Below are 12,630 nucleotides of genomic sequence, written 5' to 3'. Positions count from 1 at the left end.
GGTGATGTGTCGTCTATGTTATGCCTTCTCGTAGTGTTTGTTTTTCGTGGTTCGACTTCTATCGTACCCACCACCAGTGGCAGCACTAGCCACTACGAATAGTGCAAGTAGTGTTAAATTCGCCATTGCTCTCTGTGTCCAGAACGGAAAACATGTGTTGTCGATTTGTAATGTGATGAATTGCATTTCTTCATCTTGTAGAAAGCTACCCTGTATTATTCAAATAGCGAAGTAGTTGTTGCTGTTGTTCGTGCGATCGATGTCCATGATATCGCGGTGAACCTTTGCTCGAACCCGGCTACCAAAAAGATACTTGTGGCTATCTTCTGCCTTCGTGAAGTTCTAGCGTAGCAGCGATTGGATTGTTAGGAGCCGGTAGATACTTATGCTAATGAACACGCCGAGACAATTAGCCGTACTATATGATAGTGATAGAAGCCACCGCCTGTTTTAAGAAGTGCTAAGTCGAGTGCGTGACAGACAAACCGAGCGAGTCTCTTCTAACATTTAATTCGACATATACACAGATACGATCCGCATATTGTGGTCGTGTATTTGAACAGCACGGCCAGTATAACGGGAAAGAAGGGAGTGACCAACAGTCAGTGATCTTTTTGTTGTTCTGGAACAAAGTGAAAGGAACGAACAAAACACCTAATCACAGTTTCATTGCCGTGTCCTGGATTAGCTTGTCACCGTAGTTTCGTACGCTGATACCAGCGGCGGCAGTTATTCGCTGCAAATACTAACCAGTCTATGAGTATTAGATGTATTTACGTTAGCCGATGATAGCTGCTAGTTGCCCTTCGTCTTACAAGTGTCTTGCAGGTGTGCAATACGAGGAACATAACCACGAGACCAGCTGTTTCAACAACAACAAAAACAACAACAACAAGCAAGCAAGCAAGCACGTTAACGGCGGTGACAAGTATTTTTTATCTATTACCTTCTGACGGATAGCCGTCATAATAATATCGCAGGGAAAAGAAGAAGCGGGCCAATTAGCTAACAGATAGTTTTGTTGTTGTTGCCGTGGTTATTGTTATTCTTCCGTATAAGAACTGAACCGCATCGGGTGCTATGAGATCTTGATGTTATTGATATTAATGAGACTTGTTCCCATCCCCTAGGAATTCACAAAAGTTGTCCCATCACATAAGAGACGGGCTCTGTCAATTTATCTAAATGCGCGACCATTGTCCGGTCGAAAACAATCCTGAGTCCTGGCATGTGTGCGTGTATAGCTTCTGAGTTCTGATGGTTGTCAGTGCCGTAATGGCTGACGAAAGTGCTGTTGCTGATACTACTGTGGCGGATTATAACAGCAACCAGATTTGAGATTCTAACGTAGCAGTGCCACAGCGCGGTATCCCGATCTGTGCTGCAGGTGCTGGTAACGAAGCGGTGAAATCTTCTACGTAGACTAACGATCCTGTCTGCGGAAGCTCATGCTGCTCTTGCAGCTGTTGGTGCTCCTTAGACTGTTATTGTTGCTGGTGCAACTTGTAGATCGGTGTGGTGTTGATCTGCTATCGATTTTCAGCTTGTCATATGCGGGTGTACTGGTAGCTTTTAACGAAGTCGAACGGGAGGAAGCAAAAGGCAAAACTAGAAGAAGTTACAAGCAGGCAGTAGCAACAAACGTCTGTTTTGTTTTTATTGTTACTGCTGCTGGTTCCGTTGTCGTCTTAGTAGCTTGAAATAGTGAAACCGGCATTTAGGATGCTCCCACTTGGAGCATCTTTCAGGTAATCAACAAACTTGTGGTAGCAGTGACTGCAACATCGTAATTATTCGAAAATATTGAAACAAGCAGAAACGTGAAATCATCTAAAACAACGTTGCGGTGCTCTGATCGCTATTACCTAACTCTAAAAGGGTGTATAACACAACTAAATGCAAATGATGTCATCACAAAACATCATGGCAGTAATCGACTCTGCGAAACAACTCGTAACCAACCTCAAACAGGATGATGCCTCCCTCGATAAGCTTCATATCGATGTAGGTCCTTTTTATAAACAATAATAGTGTTAGTTGCTTTTTGAGAATTGCTCATATATATGCGTATATAGTATGCTTTATAGTATGAAAGGGGAACGAGAAGTCCTTAACTTCCTTGTCGTCGCTTTATATACGTGTGGGCTCAACGGTGAGCTTGCGTGATGTCAGTCACCCATTGGTACTCTTCAGTATCAATATGAATAGTTTTTAATAGTGAGAAACGAGCACGCCTTTGACTGCATGATAATAAAGAAACTCCAGATATTTATATTAGAAAAAATTGCTTTTAGAACAGCCTGTTGGAGTCAGAACAACTACTAATAATAGCGAGTAATTATTTCTAGGTGAGGAACATATGTGCAATTATATTAACTCATATAAATAAACTGCGTCATTGCTTAAGAGACCTTGAATTTCTTGGAGGGCTGATTAACAGCAAAGAACAATGTTTTCCTAAACTCTGCATATTTCTTATTACAATAATACCGCAAACCATGCCGCCCCTGTGCTCTACTAGAGTGCGCCAAACTTTACTCAACTCATAACCACATCAGCTCGCATAGATATCTCTTATTTCGGGTTTCATACCTTACACTAACGGCAAACAACATTGATTTGAGCCTTGGAAAATATATTGCTAAAGAACGCATCTACACGTGATTTCCACACAGTGCAATAATGGAACGCCAGCACTCCACGATATTTTTGACACATTAACCGAAAAGCCTTTCGGCTTAATCGTTACTATTTTTGATACACAATACGAAACTCGGATGTTCCTCCTATTGTGATACAAGCTGCTTTGTTAGTAACCTCAAACTAGTTACATCAGACCTAAAAAATATAGTGTGTTAAGACCAACTATATAACTTCTGAATGCACTTGCTGGGATTCAAGTTCAATAGACCGAAAAAGTCATTCAGTAAAGCAATAGCTATGTGTACAGCAAAGCACGATATAGTGCAGTGACGTAGTAACGCGACGGTGAATGTTATAATTGCAATCTTATAATATCGGAATTGATAAGGTGAAAATGTCAGCGGGCAGCGATATTGATTAGACCGATTCCTACTAAAGTCGATGATCACCTAATCTTAAATAGAGAAAGAGGTTCCCTCAAGGGAAACAAATTTAGGACCGCCTCCTTTTTGTAGTATCCATGATTCTGTACATGAATATTATTCTGTAATATTGCGAGCTCAACCCAGAACGAAATCAGGTTAAAAATATGAACGTTGAAACATATAATTTGAAAAACGGCCTGAATCATCTAACAGCTAATAAGCGCCTAAAGCTCAAGTTACACATAGAATAGTAGAGGTATTGTTAACAACTACGATGCGTATAAATATGTCAAGTAAACCCAAGCTATCAAATCTATGGAGAGTTCGCTGTTTTATTCCTGCACAAAATGATTATAATAACAATAAGAAAAATAAGACACCGCATGAAACAGAGGATTTACTGGGCTATCGGCTAAGCTGCAATAACTGTAACGCAGCATCGAATTAGTATTGTTTTTTCATTACACTGAACCACGGTCATTTTTAGCCAGGATCAGAATCGTATCGTAGGAGTGAAACTGGCGAGGACCGGATCACTGAAAAAAGCAGCTGTTCTCGATATAAAAGCAACTCAAAGGCCTGTGTGTTCATTTTGCAAATGCAGCAGTGATACATGAGACTGCATTGTCTAGCTGCGTGTAAATATTAAGTGTTTGCCTGTTCTTTTTTACACGCCGCGAACTATCTGCACGGAAGATCGACGTTAGTTATGTTGGATACGTCACCTTCACTACATAGTTGCTAATACAGTTTCTGCATAGTAGGACTGTTAGAATTTTTTTTCGGGTATATCCTAAATAGCACATAACCCCGTATCCTTAAATATCTATGTATTTTTTTGTATGCACTGATGAGTTCGCTTTGCGTTTTTTGTTTTGAAATGGCCGGCTAATTCGCTGTTGCTTCTTACAGGCGATGGCAATTCTACGTAAGTTAGAAGCAATGAAAGAATATAGTGATGAAGTATCGCATATCGAATCCGTTGTCAAACCGACGAATTCACGAGGAGCTCTCATCGCGGCCATCCAGCAGGAAAATCGCCAGATCAAGGTTGGGGACCATAAATATATATATCACCGAATTGCGTGGGACAAAAAAGTAAACTTCACCGGGCTGATCACACGGTTGGATAAGTCAGGGGGTTCCTTGACAATAAAGCACCTTGATAAGCCCGTTAACAGAATTAAGTACCGTTTTATAAAAAAAAAAAAATTCCTGTTTCATACAAAGGTAAGAAAGCTTAGATAGACGTCGTTTTTCAGCCCTCCTGTCCGCAGCAGATCCTTTCCAAATAAAGACTACGGGAAAATCGTCTTAACTGCTTAATGATTAGAATACTGTTACATAACATTATGCTCGAACGATGAGAAACTAAATAAAGACCGCGGTTACAAGAACCCTTACAAGGGTTTATTTATTTAATATTAGTTGTGTTTTATACCATTTAGTTAATAGTAATAATAATTATTACTATAAATTAAAATGCTATGTTGTTAAAAAATATTGTCATTAGCTAGTTAGACTCAGATTTCAGATACAGAAATCCTAACAATAAGCCTTTTTTTGTATGGTTCGTCACTTTTAATGCAACCTTGTCCGTGCTTTTATCTATCGTCTCACTCCCAGGATTTGAAACGGGAAAATATTGCACTGCTGGGCGCACTTGAAGAACACCAGAACACTCTACAAATGGTCATGACAAAATACAGGTCAGTTGTACACACAAACACATATATACACTTTCTTTAAAAAAAGTCTACATAATATGCCTTATGTGAAGCTGTTCCATGTTTATTATCACCGTAAATCACGAGACTGAAAATCAAACGATATTTATATGACATAGAAATATAATCCACCCACTGAAGTTACCATGTTTTTTTAAACATCACTCCATTTCTACATTACCTTTTAAAGTGTGTTTAATGACAGTCAAATTGATCCAACGTCTTTTACAGTAGATGTATTGTGAGTCCCAAATCAACTGGTTTATGTGAGGTCGACTAAATATCAAACATCTTTTTGGCTTCCGCACAACTTTTGAGGTCCGATCCACCGACACTGAACAAATGCTACCTACAATAATTGCCCTGCGAAAACATTCTTTGATATTCTGCCACGCGGACTTTGATGGAAGAAGTAGTCGAAGGTCACGTAACCGCTGTTGAGGAATATTACCAACGGTTCTACATAACCAGTCTTTGTTTCTTGTTAGAGATCGCATCGAGTGCCTTCTGATTCAAGCTAAGTTAACACTAAGAGTAGCAACTCTACTAGCAATAATTTGACTCGGTCAAGACGGAGGGTGCGCCCGCCAAATTTAGCGCGTTCTAATCAATTACATGATGCGATTCGTGGATGTGGTGCATGTTCTGATGAGGTGGTTTAATTCCCATTCATGTCCTTAATGTGCCTGAATCGGTCTAAATTGTTGATATTTTTTAGTGCATTACGACGTAAAACAAAAAAAACAGCTAGGTCAATTTTGGCGCGCATTAAAATATAGAGGATGGCTTGCGGCGAAAATCTTTGAAATAAAGCAGTGCTTAGGCAAAGCTGAGCTTGATACTTAATGGCGTCAAGAATACTACCTTGTTATTTTGACTGTCTTAGACTTCTGTTTTCAGCAGCATCAAATATCATTAGCGATGACGATACTCATTTGTATATTTATAGTTATTTCCGTAACTTAAGTGTATAAGACAAGTGTAAACGATCTATTTCGCTCAATACCCAGTAGTATACAAGTCAGAGAGTTCTCTTAGACCTTGAGTAAATTCGTTTATGGTCATGGTTATTTTACAAACTGAGTTTGTTCAGAAATATATCGCAGCCTAAAACGCTGTTCTTCCATTATGTTTAGAATAGGTAGTGCAATGCACGTAATGTGATCCAGCTTCAGCGTAATAATTCCATGTAGATATCATTACCAATTTACCATTACAATGTTATGTATTAAACTTCCTTAAAACACTTTTGTCGCCACGGATGTTACCAGTGGGTTCAGACCAAATCTGTAATATATCCCTGCTGCAACATAACATTCATTTATTCAGCATTTACAGAATGCTCGCCGTTATCGGATTTTATGGACTAGCAGACTTTAATTAGCAAAATCGCTGTGTGTCGCTTAAGTTATCAGTTTGTGAGATACCTTTCTCAAGAAGTAAGTCCTTGTTAATCCCAGGAAAATTTAACCATCTCCGTTTTGACACTGTTGAACATTTCTGAAATGTTGATATTGCAAATGTTTCGCTTTTCGACGCCCACCAATAAAAACATACATTTAATTTTTTTGCGGAGATGGTTCACCTCTTTTATGCCATGTTATATGCAAATTAGTAATGGTAAACATTAGCAGAACTACGCTGTGTGACACGAACGAATCAAATATAAATCATTCACAAAACGAGTGCAGGGTAAAGCCCATCGTTATGTCACGTTAAGAAAATAAAAACAATGATTTTTCTATGAACCAGCGCTGAGAGATACGTAATAGAAATTCAGTATGTTGCGGATTTGCCATTGAGCAAAAATGAATATGTACGAAACGCACTTTTGTACATAATATAGAATGATATCTCGAACTGTCTCGAATAGTCCGCTCGTTTTAGAGCAAATTTGTCCTCTCAGTTATTTTACGTGCTTTTTAGGCAGCTTATTCAAGTCGCCTGAAAAGTACAAATCGAACTTATTGTATGCACTATGTAACACGGTAGTAAATTGAAATTGAACTCGTATTTATTATGATTTTGTAGACCGACGTGTTTTTATGATCCTGTGTTAGAGGGTTTAACCACCATGTTTTTGGTAGAATATCTTTACTATCCAGTTGTTCCAGCTAGAATCTACATTTAATTTTTTAAGTGTACTTTGCCTCTACTGTTCAAAGCGCGAGTCAATTATATGCATTTTAGGGTTTATAAATGTGCAGAATTAATTGTATTGCTAATGATATTCATTTCTATTTGTCTCGCACTTTGGTTAGGTTTTCTTAAGCTTAAGAATTGTTAGGACTAGATCATAGCAGTTTTTACAGCTTTGTCCAAAATGAAAACCGTCTAATAAGCAGATCAGTTTATCCAACCTGCTTATTACGCATAATTAGAGGATTTAAAGTTAGCCACCCACTTAGTTTTAAGACTCTTCAAAGGCTCACGCCCTCTCTTTGTCAACGGTCAATGCGTCCGTTGCTACCAGATTAATAATTTACACTATACTAGTATTTAACACGAGTAATATTTATTCTGGTACCACTACGATATTACATAAAAAATACACTCAACTTGGAGTGCGCGGACGGTCCCACGTAGCGATGGCAGATGACTTGCGTTTAGCTCGTGTCAGTTCGCCGCACTAAAAATAATATTATTACAGGGAGAACGGGCCATGGTTGTTTATGAAACTGGTATATTACCATCACATGGCCCAAAGGACAAATCAGTTAGTGGACTACCGTCCCTTAGACCCTTCCAGTAATTTTCTGCTGCGGGTAAACTGCGCGAGCTTTTTTCTAGCCTCTTGCAATTCTTTTGTGTTGTAGTTCGAATTCACACGATTTTGTTTCAGGAGATATAAATTGGAGCGACAAAAGTAAACAATGGTGGTCGCAACTCGTACGTGATGTCATTTCGAACGCCATAAGTAGTTGGCCCTGAACGCTATCTAGAGCAAATTATTACAATAGGGTGTAGCTGGGCGTAATAGCAACGTGAAAACTGTTGCAAGCACAGTGTTGAACACAAAGTGCTTAATCCTGTTATAATCATGCAAGGAGAAATTTTCGGCTTCTGGTAAACAAGTTGAATGAATTGCAACAGTCACTGGAGGATGAAGTTAATTCTTACGACAACAACGAGAGATTTCCGTTAATACTGTCCCCTAAATCATCCGCTGATTACTTAGAACATTTTAATGTATTCGAAAGTTTATTGCAAAGAGTTTTGGCTCGTTAGCGCAATAACTACACGATTTGACGATTTTTAGTAACGATTGTAATAGCGGCTCGGGGCTTCTAACCGATTGCAGGCAACACGTCTTGGCGTTGACAAAAAACCGTGAAGTCGAACAAGCTTGCGCCCAGCAGCTTAGCTCTTCGCAGGTCAGTTTTTAAGAACGTGATTTTGTCCACTTACTTTGATCATAGATACTGCTTCAAAATTCGATAAATTTGTCACCACTAGCGTTGACACCGCCATCAGTAAGTGCTGGTGAGAGTGTTCATAAATATACCTATGGTTTTCTATTCCCTTTTTTCAAAAGGCTGTCCACCGTCTTGCGGATAAAATCTCTGAAATGGCTGGTATCATGCGATTGGCGGCCGATATTGACGAAAACAACTCGAACTGTACAGAGGAGCAACTTGCACGATTGCGAACGGAAAATGGGGTACGTACTGTAAGGAAATTGATACCGCAAAAGTTCCGGAATGTTTTTGTACATTCGATTCATTACACAGGTTTATTTTATGTGCACAATCACATAACACGATAAACTAAAGAATTTTTTTCTGAAGTCACTTTCGTACCCTGCAAGCGATTTCTAAAGCTAATATATGTTTAATCCAGGTCCTTCGCGAAATTCTCCAAATAGCTAGCAGTTGCGGATCCGTCAAAAATGAATCACTTCAGAACGGGTTTACGACGATTCGGAAAAACGACGGTTGTGCAAAGACTGCCTCATCAGAACCATCCGCTATCTCAGAGACGCCGATAACATCTTCAACCCCAACGTCAGCCACGACGAACTCTGCTCCCATCGAGAACAAAAACGCGACCTCCAGCAGATGTCCATCGAAAAGGATCGCAACTGAAAACAAATAGTGTAATGGTGAATGAAAGTGATGTAGAGGAGTGCTTTAGTAAAAAGCAGTACCGCGTGACCCTAATGGCCATCTGGCGGGCCATGGTTATTGTGCTTTTGGGTCCAGCAGCTCGAAGCTTAAATTGAAGAAATCGCAGGCATCTGAAGGGCGATTTAGACGATAAGAGCATTGGCCCTTCCATGTGTTGGCGTCGGAGCGCGACAAACCAGGGTGGGCCGAGTATAAGATGAATGTTGTGCGTGAACCCGTTTTAAATATGAATGAAACAAACGAAACGGACGGAAAAAATAAATATGACACAAAAAATAGATTTCAGTAACAAAAACGTGTTACAGCACCTGAGCGGGGCTTGGCTAGAGCGCTGCCGCTTGTAGATATAGGAATGGCTAGTTAGAAAACAGACGATACTTACAAGGAAAAGAGGAATTTAACAAATGAGCCACATCGAGACGACCACGTAACGTTGGGCTCTCTCCTTTATCTGTCGAAAGGATCTATTATAAAAAAAAAATGACTATTTATAGTGAGTTTTTGGTCTGATTGATTCTAGATATTACAAAAATTTTAATAATATGGAGTGCAGATTATCGGAAAGCTTTATCCTGAGGACCTTGTTGAAGTTCACAGCATCTGACACAAGCTGGGTGAGGCTTCTCGGCTCGGTTTTTGAATCAGGACTAGAATGGGGTTTTCGGAGTGATTTTGGTAAACTTGTCAATTATAAACGCGTATCATCTGATCTGCGAAAACATTTCTGTACGTGATCGCATAAGTCTGTCTGCTTCGAATGCTATAGCGGAAGATAAAATATTTGAGTACAATGGTTCTACATCGAATACATATGGAAAGCATTGTGGACTTTAATATATATTAATTTTTAAGGGTCTGTTAAGTAGTCTTCTTATTGAAAAGGACTAGTACGATCTTATAAGAAAAGACTATTATCGCATCACTCATACAATGTGCAGTAACTGCACCACGGGAAATTTTGTGAAAATAAAAAGAAGAAAATGGTAACATTTACTAGACCTAGCATTTGGTTAACAAAAGAGCATCTTGTAGGCTACATCTCACCGTCGCCATAGGATCGTCGATACGGAAGGGAGGTATTAGGGTGATCCGAATGTCCTATATCATATTTTAACACAGTATGTATTTATTATGCAGGTTATTAGATATTAGTTAGTGGTAGGTAGCGACATGCGATGTTCAGGTTCTTGACAGATAAGCTGGCGATTACCGACTAACAGCTGAAGGTGAGTAAGCATATGAGGCTTCAAGTACAAGTGTGCCTCGAGAATAATATATATATATATATATATATGCGAAAATAAAAAATGTGCGCATGACATAAAATAAAGTTTGTTCTGTGCTGGATGAGTAGTAATCAACAAATATATAAAAAAAAAATGATGAAGAAAAATTAACTTTTCCTTGGACCTCGGACAACGAAGGCACGTTCATAAATTAACCGAAGTTCTATTCACTTTGAAACAATTCCGGTCATCACAACAGGATCTGGTTGAAAGTGAGATTTCAACTCACAGAAATAATAAATGCTTTATTCCAAAGGTAGCATTCAGTAACGAAAGTAACACTATAAGTTCATGGAGAGGTAGCCATAAGCCATAGTGTAGCAGGCGTAGTCAAATATGGATATATTCTACATAATCATGAGATGTGAAATAAAAGATTTTTTTGTGTGGAGTTTTTATTAAATCCGAAAAGTCGTTTCCTTTCCATGCATATATTGTATGTAGTTTCGTGCGGACGAATATACTTCATGATATGTACACGTATGCAGTACACCGATATTTAACAGAACAAAAGAACACTTTTGTATTGTACAACAATTCTTCCAGACAATAAATAACTTGGACTCGTGTTACAAGTGCCCGGTGTTCATTGTGATTACTTTGATTTTGTCCGACAACAAATCATGGTCGTGAAATTGGCCTTAAAAACTCAGCATCAGTCCGTGGCTGCTAATTCGTTCAGAGAATTATTTTTATTCTAAATACTTGATACTGGTGAATTTATTGAGAAGTGCTAGTTGTAAAACATCTCGAACAAAGACATATAACAAGAGAAACAAATTTTGTATATTTTAAATGCATTACAGACAGCATAATTTTAAAATTACGTATGCTATTTGATTGTTTTCATAAAAAAAATCAGTGAAGCCTTTCCACGCTTGTGCTTTGTATACATATATATCTAGTTTTGTTGCAGTTCACAGTTTCCGCAGTCTTTGCTCATCCAAAGGTTCAGCCATCCAAGCCAATGCGTTAAAATATGGTGCAACACACACATATATATCTATAATATATCTATGATGATTATAAATATTCAATTGGTTACGAGAGTAGAAATGGGTTATTGCCAAACTGATTTCAACTCGCCGTCCACTATTCACTGTATTTGTTTCGCCTGCTTGTCTATCTATCAGTACCCGTTTCGCGTCCACGAGGTCTACGAAACTCACACGATGTTTTAATATATTCAACTATAACAAACAGAAGCCTGTTTTGGCCTACTACTCCACCTTTTTTTTCATTGTTATGACATTACTTCCGCTTTGTCAAACGAGTTAAATATATTCAGCGAGTCAAGCCCAGTCGAATCAGGATCAGCCCTATTCTTGTTCAGTTAAAAAAACTGCGTTACTGTAACCTGTGTACGTCGCTCGATGCTGAATAGGACGAACTCCGCAAACGGCAGTCAAAACGCTAGACGGCTCTCTGAGTCACGGAGCCACCACTGTATGACAACATACTGTCTCTGTTTCAAACGCACGTCACAAAAAGGCCTATCGTTGATTACTGCACAACATTTGCACGTAAAAGGACGGCAGCAGTCGAAAACAACATTTCCGTCGCGCAGCGGGCTTCGGTTAGTGAGTCTCCTTCAGATAATAACATAAGTACAACGCCATATCTATTAAAACCCATTTAAGCATCTGACAAAACTGTAGTTATCTTCATATAGACATTTTTTCCGAAAGTAAACGGGTTGACTTCCATTGCAGTCGATACAAAATATAGAAAAAAAAGTTCGTTTTCCAGTAGCATTCCACCTGCGACAGATTTATGTACAAAACATTCTACGATGAGAAAAATTACAACCGTTTCAGTCAGCATTAACCGCCAATGATCTTTTGCCTGCCGGCATTAGATACTAGCTGTTTCTATACGCAACTAATACAAATGACGGTCCCAAAGCCTCTTACTAAAATTATCGGTCCTAGACGAATACGTTTGATTTTGATTATAGCAATTTGTCTAAAATCTAAAAGTGGCCAGCAGAACGGCAAACGAACGCAAGTAGTAGCGTCAACAAACGCAACTCATGCAGCAGCATAAATGTTGAGTGGATAGTTGTCATGATTGTGTTATGTATAGGTAGAGCGGCATGGTGTACCTGTGCATAAAGAAAGTCAACATAAGGGGTAGACGGCTTAGTATGCTGTTGAAAATTTCATCTTTTAGTTTGGCGGTATCAGAAATAGCAGAACTGCCATTTCGAACGCTTTAGCCTCTGTGGCGGACCATCGGAAAGACCACGGGAGTTCACCGTTCATATTCGTATTACCGTCAGTCGCGGCCATCGATGCAGCCCTGATCGCCTGCGACAACGGACTCCCCACCATTATCGTCATTACCCCTTTTTGTTAACTAAATATGTTTGTGTACAAAACAACAATTGTATAGGAAGAATGTTCGAAGTAAATACTAATAA

At 39.0% G+C, this 12,630-nt stretch overlaps 1 protein-coding gene and 1 long non-coding RNA gene across 3 annotated transcripts in view; both read left to right on the top strand.

Moving 5' to 3' along the window:
* The first annotated feature begins 32 nt into the window (after positions 1 to 32).
* LOC111249672 (FGFR1 oncogene partner 2 homolog) lies at positions 33 to 9,915 on the top strand. Its single transcript, XM_022803860.2, has 6 exons — positions 33 to 2,004; positions 3,981 to 4,118; positions 4,695 to 4,777; positions 8,097 to 8,169; positions 8,331 to 8,456; positions 8,636 to 9,915. Exons 1-6 carry the CDS (start codon positions 1,897 to 1,899, stop codon positions 8,888 to 8,890), a joined length of 783 nt encoding a protein of 260 aa, XP_022659595.1. The 5' UTR covers positions 33 to 1,896; the 3' UTR covers positions 8,891 to 9,915.
* Positions 9,916 to 11,303: 1,388 nt separating this feature from the next.
* Positions 11,304 to 12,630, top strand: part of LOC147755874 (uncharacterized) — a 48,078-nt gene continuing 46,751 nt past the window's right edge. For both annotated transcript variants that reach the window (XR_015325891.1, XR_015325892.1), the window contains exon 1: positions 11,304 to 11,784. This is a non-coding gene — a long non-coding RNA (uncharacterized LOC147755874). The remainder of the gene's footprint in view (positions 11,785 to 12,630) is intronic.

This window comes from Varroa destructor, unplaced genomic scaffold (genome assembly GCF_002443255.2).
Source record: "Varroa destructor unplaced genomic scaffold, Vdes_3.0 BEIS01000004.1, whole genome shotgun sequence".
NCBI lineage: Eukaryota > Metazoa > Arthropoda > Arachnida > Mesostigmata > Varroidae > Varroa > Varroa destructor.
This window is presented reverse-complemented; position numbering and strand designations above follow the sequence as displayed.